The following is a 12,127-nucleotide window of genomic DNA, read 5'->3' as shown; positions in this document are numbered from 1 at the left end:
ATAGGATGCGGACATTTTCATTTCAATGGGTCCGCAAAAAATGCGGACAGCACACCGTTTGCTGTCCACATCAGTATGTCCGTTCAGTAGCCCCCGCAAAAAAAATAGAACATGTCCTATTATTGTCCGTTTTAGGCATTGTTACAATGGATCCGCAAAAAAAAAAACGGATGGCATACGGATGTCACCCTTTTTTTTTTTTGCGGATACGCAATTTGCAGACCGCAAAACACATACGGTCGTGTGCATGTAGCCTGAATCAAACACTCTGGTCTCTTTACTTCCATTATGTAGCAGGGTTATAACGGAACATAACGGAATCCATAAGACGGAAGGGTGGACCCGTTTTGCTGCCCATAGACTTGCATTATGACGGAATGCAAAACGGACGCCTTTAAAAGGCATTCCGTTTGCTCTCCGTCTTAATAGAAGTCTATGGGAATCAAAACGCATCCGTCTGGTTCCCGTTATGCAAGACGGAAAACAAAGTCCTGTCGCAGGACTTTGTTTTCCGTCTTGCATAACGGGACCCAGACGGATCTGTTATGTTTTCCCATAGACTTCTATTAGGACGGAGCAAAACGGAATGCCTCTTAAAGGCTTCCGTTTTGCATTCCATCCTATGGATTCTGTTATGTTCCGTTATAACCCTGTTATAACGGAAAGCCATAACGAACTCCATAACGCTAGTGTGAACCCACCCTATAAGGTTATTCTGGGGGCCAAAAAATCATATGTGAATTAATCCAACATCTTGGAGTCTACAGGTATAGCAATGAGTGCAAAGTAGGGAAGAGCAAATCGATTTGCCTCATCAGCAAGAGTTCTTCACCTGTCAGAGGCTGTCCCTGAAGGAGAAGAAGTGCCCACCTGCCTTCTGATTGACTGGTCTGGACATCTCGCCCAGCCATGACAAGCTTTGAGTAGCGGGACATGTCCAGAGGCCCTGCTTCCGATACTGGAGCTGCTACACGTCTGGGTAGCAGCACGTGTGCCTGGGGGCGCCAAAGGACAATCTGCCAGATAAGAAGACACCAGTATTATAAGTGGTATGTAAGTCAGGTACATGGAGGTCCTTTATCACATTTTGCATTGGGGCCCTCAAAGCTTTACGTTATGACTCTGAGGGCTCATTCACACGAATGGACGCGGTGCCTGTGCTGCAGACCGCGATCTTCAAAAGATAGGACATCCTATCTTTTGCAGTGCAGAGGCATGGACCCGAAAGCGCATGGAATGACTTCCAAGTGTTTCCGTGCCTCTGCTCCGCAAAACATAGGACATAGCCTATCTTTTTCCGTATTTTACGGATCGCAGCCTTTTCAAGTCAGTGGGTCCACATCCGCAGCACAGTGTTCACAGGGTCAGTGCCCATGTATTGTGGACCCGCTGTTTTACGGTTGTATGAATGAGCCCTGATGATGATATCTATTGTGTGTAGGCAGAGAGAAGTCCACCGTGCTACTGCGAGCGCCGGTGCCTTCTCAAACAGATGATCGGTGGGGGTCCTGGGTGTTGAACCCCACTGATGAGATATTGGTGACCTATCCAGAGGATAAGTCACCAGTAAAAATATCTCAGAAAACCCCTTTAACTGTACAAGTAATACATTGATAACCAGTGTTAATTCATCCTACTGACTAAACCAACATCCTACACCTCTGCTATTTCCTATGTATGATGATTCTTCTAAGCATTCTTCTAGTTATGTCCCTGTGGAATAGGAAATGAGTCTTCTGAGGGAAACTCTATGCTTTGTGCAAAAAAAAAAAAGACTTTGATTAGAAAATGTGTAAAATCTTAACAAAGCTAAATTATGGTCCAGAGAGCATGACTTGACAACCATGTCAAATAGATCGGAGCTAATTTTTTTTTTTGAAGAAAGCAAGGGTCCTCGGACAAAATGAGGGGTTCAGTAGTTATACAAAAGAACAATGGTAAAGAAACAAGAGAGCCTTGTCTATGGATCATATAAATGAATGAACAAGAGCACAGCTCTGGGGCACACAAAGGAATCATTCACAGTTCCCTCCCAGTGTACACACATCCTTCACTGTGTTTGTGGACTGGACGCCCAAGCTCAGCAAACCCGCCAGCTTGCTCTCCACATTTCCTCTTTTATGGCGTAAGTCTTGAAGCAAAATTTTCAAGCGTTATATATAAAAGTCAGCGTTAGATCTGGATATTGTAAATCATTTCCTTGGTCCCTGGGGCACAGAATTAAGGTCAAGCTACAACAGAATACATCGTGCTACAGTCACTGCATTTTCATTTTCTTATTGGAAGTGTCACGTGCCTGTTCAGCTATGCTTTAATTTATAGTTCTGATTCCATTAAAATGGCATGAAAGGGTCTGAGACAATATGGATTGTTTGCATTGTGTATAAATCACATACCATTCAGATCCAATTGCGTCCGTTGGTCCAAAATAATGAATATAAAAGGTTCCAACACATGGCTGTATTATGTCTCTGTTTTGTACAAAGCTAGGATAGGGCTGCCATAGAGGTGTATGAGACCTCTACTATATCCTCGTGTAGCTCTCCGATATCATATGATGCTCCACCAGTGTTGGACTGGGGTTCCTTGTGCCCACTAGAGGAAATTATTCTTGGAGGCCAACCCCCATATCATCAATGCCACCTCAGCACCACCGCCACCACTCTCATCCTTTTCCTACAGGCCTGCACATTGCAGAGTATACTCTGTTACTATGGTGGGCCAGTCCGATTTTTTGTTCCATCGGATGCTGCATTATGGAGGTATTGTCCAGTCCACCAGTGTAGTACTGGGGTTCCTTGGGCTCACTAGAGGAAATTATTCTTGGAGGCCAATCCCCATAGCATCAATAAAGTCTAAGAGGTTTTTATTCAAAGAGATAAACAGTAGAGGCAATTTAAAGTCTCCAAAGGCAGCTCCAAATGTATTTTTTTTCTCCTGGATTTTTGGGTATGGTATCAGAGTCTCAGCCCACCGGGGGTGCAGTGACGCATTGATTGACTGCTAAAATTGCTAATAAGATGTTTATTGCCACTAAGGGTTATTATACAGAGTGGTAAAAATAGATAATGTGGCTTTTTTATGCACTTGTATCTCAAAAGGCTGTATATGGGAAAGAAGTAGTTAACTGGTAGACCTTAGAAACGGTTTCCAGGTGCTGGGATGGTCCTGCCCCTCTGGTAAAAGAGTTGCAAGCAAGTTGGCCAATGAAAAAACATGTGTGTAGTTCTTGCTGATGAGCAAACCAGAGAAAAGCTATGTACAATTGTCACTGGTGTCCAGGCCAGTGTAGCATACTTAAGGAAGCTGCTGAAGAGAGTAGCTGTAGCTGAAGTGGAAGAAGAATTCCTATTCAGGGAAATTCCAATCTGTTGAGATGAAAAAGCTGCCAGAACTGACAGCACTAAGAGCCAACAGACAGAGAACAGGCAAAGAAGCATTAAACCTTTACAGAAGTTTGAGGACCATTTAATGGACAATGCATGGACAAGAAAGCCAGTGAAGGTAAAGCAGGTTTATGGCTGTAGACTTTACTGCATGTGGTTTAAGTTATATTGCTTCAGGGGCCCTTCCACACTTTTGAGATGGACCGACCATCCGTTAAAGGATTATTCCCCACAGTTGGGCATTGTAGTACATGTGAGTAGAATGAGCAAATAAAGCGGGCGGCACTCACCACTGTAAGAAGAATATTCTTTTATTCAGCAAACGAATGCTTCCATGCACAGGCTGGGGCGGCACGCGTATCAAGCACACACACTGGCCACTACAATGTCAGCACATACTCCCGTGCTGCCTTTAAGCATCTCACGGAGCAGGTGATCACATGACTCCCTCCTCCCAGGACGCCAATCAATACAACAATAGACACAATTAAAAACATTATACATAAACAATAATCCTACAAGAAAACACTTAAGTCATTTCTAGCATTGAGACCTAATTGCCCCAAATCACCTGCATGCAACATCCACTTTGCTTCTCTTTGCAGCAAAAGTCGTTGTCTATCGCCCCCCTACGGTGGACTAGGTACTGTCTCGATGCCTGCAAATTTAAGGGACTCAATGCTGCCCCCATGCACTTCTCTCATATGGACAATGAATCTGGGGCATCCCTTCCCTGAGTTAATATGTACTCTAACTTACTCAAAAAGGCGCCTAATCGTTTTCCCTATATAAAATCAACCGCAGGGGCACATCAGCAGATAGACTACAAACAAACTTCTGCAGGTAATGAAATCATAAACCTTGTGTTGAATGCCCCCGAAACTAAGAATATTACTCTGCGAATTGAACTTACAGAAGGAGCAGCTACCACACTTAAATTTCCCCTTAGGTCGGCTCTTCTGCAGCCAATTATCTCTATGGTCCCCCGCATATGGACTTTTCACCACTTTGTCTTTAACAGTGTGGCTCCTCCTAAACGTTATTAAAGGTTTATTACTTACATATTCTGCTAGAGAACTGTCCTTTCTCAAGATGCCCCAGTTCTTATAAATAACCATACGCACAGTCTCAGCCATAGGGCTAAACTTAAAGGTAAAAACAAACCTATTTCTATTCTCCTTTTATCACAGATTTTCCATTCCTACGTTTTTTCTTCTTCTTTCCTACCAGCAAATCATATTGGGAAAAACTCCCTGCCTTTGCCATTGCCGTGTCCAACATCCCTACGGTTTAGCCCCTGTCATGGAGACGCTCTTTTAATTCCCTTGCCTGTTTTCATAGCCCTAATAAATTGTCCGTATGGGACTGATCTCTTGACACTGTGTCGTAGTGTAGCAAGGAGTTGGTCGCCGTGGGCTTACGGTAGCCCTCCGTGACTAGCTCATCGCTGGACACTGAAACAGCCACATCTAAAAACTCCAAACGGGGGCCACCGAAATTGAGGGTGAAACTCATACCCATATCGTTACCACTATTTAAATAATTGACAAAATCTACACAATGGGCCTCAGTGCCTGACCACACCATAAAGATGTCGTCCACAAAACATAGAAAAAGTCTAATGTGGCATAAATATGGGTTGCTGGTGGAAAAAACGAATTTATCCTCAAGTCTAGCCAAATGGATATTAGCGAACGTACAGGATACGGAGGTACCCATGGCAGTCCCGTATTTATGTCTGTACCACTGATCCCCGAACCTAAATACATTGTTGGTTAAAATAAAATCTGATGCTTCTCCCACAAAATCGCAGAAAAGACCACTTTTTCCCACATGTCTCAGGCTCTCGACGTCCCAAAACACCAAGCTGAGTCCCCCCTGCCACTGAAAGTTGGCATCCTGGGAGGAGGGAGTCATGTGATGACCTTCTCCGTGAGGCGCTTAAAGGCAGAACGGGAGTACGTGCTGATGTTGCAAAGCCTGAGGAAGCGCGTTCTGCGTGAAATGGCTGTCGCCACCAGTGTGTGTGTGCTTGATACGCGTGCCCGTGTCTTAAACCAGCGCAGCGGCCTTCTCACTGTTTACCGCTGGGCCAGTGACGTCACGACTAGTATCACTGGCCTGGGCGCAGCTAAGCTCTGTTTACTTGAATGGAGCTTAGCCCCGACGACGCTAGATGATACTAGTCATGACATCACTGGGCCGGCCGTAAACAGTGAGAAGGCTGCGGCGCTGCTGGAGCGCCGCTGCCTTCTCAAACAGCTGATCGGTAGGTGTCGGAACCCCGCCAATCAGATGCTGATGATCTATCCAAAGGATAGATCATTAGTTAAAACAAACTTCAGAACCCCTTTAATTTGTAGATTCATTTTAAAATTGGCTTTCAGTAAGTAGCTGGTAAAAGTAATAATCTGTAATATTAGTAATTTACTTTCATTAGCTTTGTACCTTTGTTTTTATCATTAGTGATAGCTGCTTGGACTGTCCCCATGATGGATTTCAGTTATGAGGAGACAGTCCAGACTACATAGTCAGATCTGTACCGTATCTATCACCTTTTAGATTTTATTTTAAAGTGGTTTTCTGTGAGTAGAATATTGATAACCTATCCTGAAGATCATCAACATCTGATTGGTGGGGGTCTGACTCCCGACACCCCTGCCGAACAGCTGTTTGAAGAGTTTGCTGCACTCTGGTGAGCGAGACCTCCTCACAGCTAAACAAGCATAGCGCTGTCGATTGTATAGTGGCAGTGCTTGGTATTGCAGCTCAGGACCATGCACTTGAATGGGGCTGAGCTGCAACTAGGCCATGTGACCGATGAACATGATGTCATACTCCTAGGAAGAGGACGCAGGGCTCACCAGAGAGCCGAGCAGCAGGACTTTTTTTCCATCACGCATAATGGAAAAAAACGGAAACGTTATATGTGCCCATAGAAATATATTAGGACGGAGCAAAATGGAATGCCTCTTAAAGGGTTCCTTTTCGCATTCCCTCCTAAAATTCCGTTATATTCCAGTTCTGTAATAACGGAACACTATAACGGAATTTATAACGGTAATGCGAACCCGCCCTAAGCAAGTGCTTCTCTCCCTTTATTCTAGAAGTCAGTGGGGGTCTCGATGCTCAGACTGCCACCAATCTAGACTTTTGATGTTTCCCTATAACAAATCAAAGGTTTATTGAAAGTGCAGAACCACTTTAAAGAACATGCTGATGTATCTTCTTTTGCAAAATGTAACTTGTTATAATCACTGCCTTATTATATAAGGAGAAGCAGTAGGCACTAATTAGGGCTGTATTACACCAACAGATTATCTGACCAATATCTGTCCAATCAGACCAATAGTTGGTGTGTATAACAAAAGATCTGTGGGTGTAAATGGCCATCTGACCAATGATTGGTCAGAAAATAGGTCAGATAATCTGCTGGTGTAATGCAGCCCTTACTTGACAATGTAATTACCATACCTGGTTGTAAACTGTCACCAGATCCTTGACAACCATCCTCATCATCACAGTCACCACTTGCATCCTCGCCTTCTGATCTGCCATATCCTCCGCTGCCTTCTGTGATACGCCAGCGCTCTGCCTTGATCCTTTTTTCACTGCCCATCTAAGAACATAAAAGTAAAGAAATCGGTCAAGTAAACGTTATTAACTTTCTTCTAATTTTTATTAAATCCAATAATCCCAAATCCTATAATTGTACATTAGAACTGTGTGTATGATTTCACAAACGCGAACATTATAGCTATTTAACATCCCATTGTGACTTTTAGTGGTAAGTGTTACTAAAGTACTGAGGTACTTGTGTTTGAAGGATTCTGTATTTTCCTATTATCATAGCAAATTGTTTAATCACCAAAAGCAGCAGAAGTAATGTTTGGAAGTATAAATACATTTGGATGAAGTCCCTCTTTCTAAGAGCTTGTAAAATCAGCATGGAATAGTCGCTGGCCAATAAACCTCCATTGCACAGATGATTTGCTGACCACATTGTCTGGTCTCTGTCCAGTTGTTGATACTCAGAATACAAATCAGGGGCTGGCTGAACAGTCTGCAGAAGTTTTCATTTAATGGACACCCCTGCATCCTGGGCAAAGCCGGTCATAGACGTCCATAACACTGCTGCATTTTTGTGTTCTCTATTATGGCTGCTGACAGATGTCTCATGGCTCTACAGAACACAACTTGGATTACCTAAGGATCTTATGTTCTAAGTTGTGTTGCATACATTTGTGTTGGTAAATTAGGGACACACCCAAACCCCACCCTAGAACACGTGCTCCTGGTCAGGGTTTAAATAAGCCCCTCCCATTTTTTGGCCAGGACAAGCCAGACTTGCCAGGATTGTATCTGAAAATTGTGTAAAAAAATGTGGCCTTCTGCAGCCTGCCTACATAATACAGCAGAGATTTGATATCACCGAGCTGCTAAGAGTTTATGAAACCTTAAGAATTTTCGATATTTGTGCATAAATTTGACCTAAAACTACATTACATTTCCCACAAGTCCTAAAAACAGATAAAGATAACCAAATAAAACATGATTAAAAAATATTAGACTTTGTAATTTATTTATGGAGGAAACAGTTCCAATATCACATGTCTGTGAGCGCAAAAGTATGTGAACCTTTGCTCTCAGTATCTGGTGTGACCCCTTTAACTAAGGCTCCATTCACACGTCCGCAATGTGTTTTGCGGATACACGGAGACACGGATCCGCAAATCACGGAAAGCGGCAATGTGCGTTCCGCATTTTGCGGACCGCACATTGCCGACATAATAGAATATGCCTGTTCTTGTCCGCAATTGCGGACAAGAATAGGACATGTTCTATTTTTTTGCGGAAACGGAAGCACGGATGCGGAAGTGCGGATCCGCAAATGTGGATGCGGACAGCACATTCCGTCCCTATAGAGAATGAATGGGTCCGCACCCTTTCCGCAAAATTGCGGAAAGGATGCGGACCCATTTTGCGGACGTGTGAATGGAGCCTTAATGTAACTGCAAATAATTGCAACTAAATGTTTCTGGTAATTGTTGATTAGTCCTGAACATTGGCTTGGAGGAATTTAAAGGGCATCTGTCAGCAGATATGTTCCTTCTGAAACGCTGACCTGTTACATGTGCGCTTGGCAGCTGAAGGCATCTGTGTTGGTCCCATGTTTATATGTGCCCGCATTGCTGAGAAAAATGATGTCTTAATATATGCCAATGAGGCTCCAAGAGCAGCTGGGGTGTTACATTACACCTAGAGGCTCTGCTCTCTCTGCACTTTGACAGAGCCAGGCGTGATGACGTTTACACTGTGTGCAGGGAACACAGACACAGGGAGTCCTACAACCTCCATCGTTCCCTGCAGAGAGAGAGGGAGTACTACAACCTCCATCGTTGTCGTTGCCTATACACCACTACTGGGAGAAAGACTACACTTTGATATACTTTGGAACTGTTCCTTTTCCTGATATCTGTACCATTACTCCCATAATTGGTGTAGTAAAGAAGGACTTTATTTATTGCACCCAATGGGCTTGATTATTGCACCCAGCCAAACTGTTCACCTTCAAGGGAAGCCCAACTACCACCAGCCATAAACCCCAACACCAATGTGTTCTCCGAGGAAAGAAAGCATGTGCCCTCCAGTCATTGCAGTCATGGTGGAGCCAGCTACTGTGAGTACTACTACTACCACCATCATAGCCACTACCAATCCTCCCATCCTCCCCTCCCCTGCAGGTCGCTGTACATTGTGATTGGTTCCTGTCTATAACACAGACACTTTCTCTTTTAGACAGCTACATAAATCTACCCCAATCTAAAATTTCTATCTGCTTCTGAGAAAGGTGAATAGCTTTCCTATATCAAGGTGGTCACTCAGTTTTCTGAGAAATGTAAGGGTACTCCCACACAGGACAAATATGCAATGTATTTGATGCAGTTAATTTGTATATGTCAAATCCATGGCGTCTTACGGTATTTTGAGATTTTGAGAATTCTCATCCACAGACTGTGAAAAAGTAGCGTAAATTGGCCTGCTGTGTAGATTTTAGGGTTGGGCCACACGTCGATCTTCACCTCGACATCCATCACATGACCAGGGAGCAGCATTGCTGCCATTGAACTGAATGGGGTCATACCGGGACCCCAGAACTGCTGAAAAATCCAATACCGCTGATTTCTTTGTAATTCCGGGGTCACGGTTGCGGCAACCCAGTGAGTTCAATGACTGCACTGCTACAGATCAATCTTTGTTTGTGCAATGAGTTTTGTGGCCAAGATCGCTGTGTAGCCCCACCTAAAGTCCACAGTATATCATGCTAAGCTGCAGATCTCCACATTGCAAAGGGCAAAATTTACGAAAAAATACATACCGGTAGATAAATCTGCAAGAAATTTGTGGCATTGCAGCAAAATCCTCAGCTGAAAAGATGGCCATTAGCCACCAAGAAGAGAAACCTATATTAGAACACCTACACATGCTGGTGGATCACTGCTAAAGAGTTAATATTGTGATTCCTTGCCAAAGTACTTAAATGGTTAAAGTGTTTTTTTTTTTCTACACTGTGTATCCCAGATGGTTGTGTATAGGCAGTGAATAGTTAAAGGGGTTTTCCAGGCTTTTAATATTGATGACCTATCATCAGGATAGCTCATCAATATCAGAACAGTGGGGGTCTGACACCCGGCAGCCCCACCGATCAGCTGTATGAAGAGAAGGCACGTACTGTGCACATGCTGTCTCCTGTCTCTATTCCTGCTCACTGCTGCTATGTTTATGGCAAGAAGAGAGACAGGAGATGGCACATATGCATGGCGTGTGTCTTCTCATCACACAGCTGATCAGCAAGGGTGCTGGGTATCAGTCCCCCGCCGATCTGATATTGATGAGCTATCCTGAGGATAGGTCATTAATATTAAAAGCCTGGAAAACCACTTTAACTGGAAGCTATTTAGTGCAGTTGCCAGGGTGATGGGCTGGTCCCACCTCCCCTAGATAGGAATCTGAGCAAGCCTAGGGTGAGGATGTGTATGTGTGAGCTGCTGACAACTAGACTTATAGTAGTCCAGGGAAGCTTCATCCCTGAGACTGAAAGCTGCCAGAAAAAGCAACTGGGTCAAGTGACTACCACTGAGGGAAAGAAAAGGAATTTCTGAATATTTAGCAAAATGGTTGAGGACCACTAAAAAGTCCATGCTGACAGTAAGGTAAATGCACGTTTATGGCAACAGACTTTACTGTATGTGGAAAGGGTTAATTGCCTCCCATGCCCGCCACACTTCTGAGATGGACTGTCTATCCGAATTTAGGACTGCATCCCTCAGATTGGGCATTGCAGAAAGCAAATTGAGAGTTATTGAACGCCTGTGGTCATTTGGAAATATTGCATGGTATATCCAGAAAGAAACTCTGGGAGGACTACTTGATAGCGCCTATACACAGCTTTTGGGAAAACCTATGCCTATTGCTGATACATGTACTGCAACTCCCATCCTCTATTCAGCAAAGAGAGACTTTATTTATTACAACCAAACAGGCCTGGTCATTGACTCCACCATCCATCCAGTGGCCCTATCCCTGCTCTCCTGCCTTGCACCCCACCATTCATCCTCCAAACATCAAGGGCACCCCAGCCACAACCAGGAAGGAGCAACAAGCCCAGGATGTGCCCGAGGGGAAGAAGGGTTGCGCCCCTGCACTCACTGCACTTGTGGCCCAGAAAGTGCTAGACTGAGAGGGATTAGCCATCGTGAGGACAACAACCACACTCATTGCCACCAATCCCATCCTCTTCTAATCCAGTCGCTGCACCTTCCCTGTGGCCTGGCACGCTGCACATGCACAAATTTGCAGTTATTTCCATACCCCTTGCGGTTGTTCTGGGGTTTTTTAATGGAGAATTTTGTTCCCTACAAAGAAGAGGATGAATAAATGCCCAAAACTTCAACATACTGAGGTTAAGAAAAGACATAGACAAAAAAAATGCTATCAATTATCAGAAAACACAACTAGACCAAAATCTCTTCTCTGTCCTGCATTTCATATTTCTTATAGACTTTCACCTATCACCTGTAGCTGGTGTTTTTCAAGTAGAAACTGCACCATAAAACGCATGTGCAAAAAGTGTTACTAAAACCTTAAAAGTGCTGAAAAATTCCTCAAAATTACCTGTGTGTGTTTTCAGGTCAAATAGGAAATTGTACAGTAGAATTTGTACCAGCTGCTAAAAAGAAGCATTCTGCACAGATTTCTAGGAGCATTTAGATGTCAATGCTTCATGTTTTCCTTCTTCAAATAAATATTACATCAAAGAAACCATTACATAGTTTATATCATTCTCATCTTCCCTTAGTGTGTTACGTTTTCCAAGTGGAACTCCAGTGTTATACAAGTTCATGTCATAAGATAGTTTCAATGAAATTATAAGTTACGGTATCTAAAAGTGAAGGTTTGTTTGTTAGTTTGCTTTTTATGGCTGCAGGCTGTCAGGGAATGATGGGTGTTGTAGCTTTGCAACAGCTGGAGAGCCACAGGTTGGTAAACATAGATTTACAGTATTGTAAGAAGCTCTATATAAAATAAAAGCTGGGTTTTGATTGGTTGCTATGGGCAAAAATGAAACCTGTGCTCTGATTGATTGCTATGGTCAACAAACCATTTGTCTAACGTGCACATGCAAGGGAAATGCAGGGGAGATGAGAGGCAGGGTGAGAGGCAGTGCCTCAGCAGTTACA

At 43.7% G+C, this 12,127-nt stretch overlaps 1 protein-coding gene across 2 annotated transcripts in view; it reads right to left on the bottom strand.

Annotated features, from left to right (window-relative positions):
• Positions 1-12,127, bottom strand: part of LOC120997661 (glypican-5-like) — a 363,591-nt gene that overhangs the window by 40,213 nt on the left and 311,251 nt on the right. For both annotated transcript variants that reach the window (XM_040427856.1, XM_040427857.1), the window contains one exon: positions 6,861-7,005. In XM_040427856.1, coding sequence (XP_040283790.1) covers positions 6,861-7,005 — 145 coding nt within the window. The remainder of the gene's footprint in view (positions 1-6,860; positions 7,006-12,127) is intronic.

This window comes from Bufo bufo, chromosome 4, assembly GCF_905171765.1.
Source record: "Bufo bufo chromosome 4, aBufBuf1.1, whole genome shotgun sequence".
NCBI classification, from domain to species: domain Eukaryota; kingdom Metazoa; phylum Chordata; class Amphibia; order Anura; family Bufonidae; genus Bufo; species Bufo bufo.
Note: the sequence above shows the minus strand (reverse complement) of the source record. Positions and strands in the feature narration are given on the sequence as shown.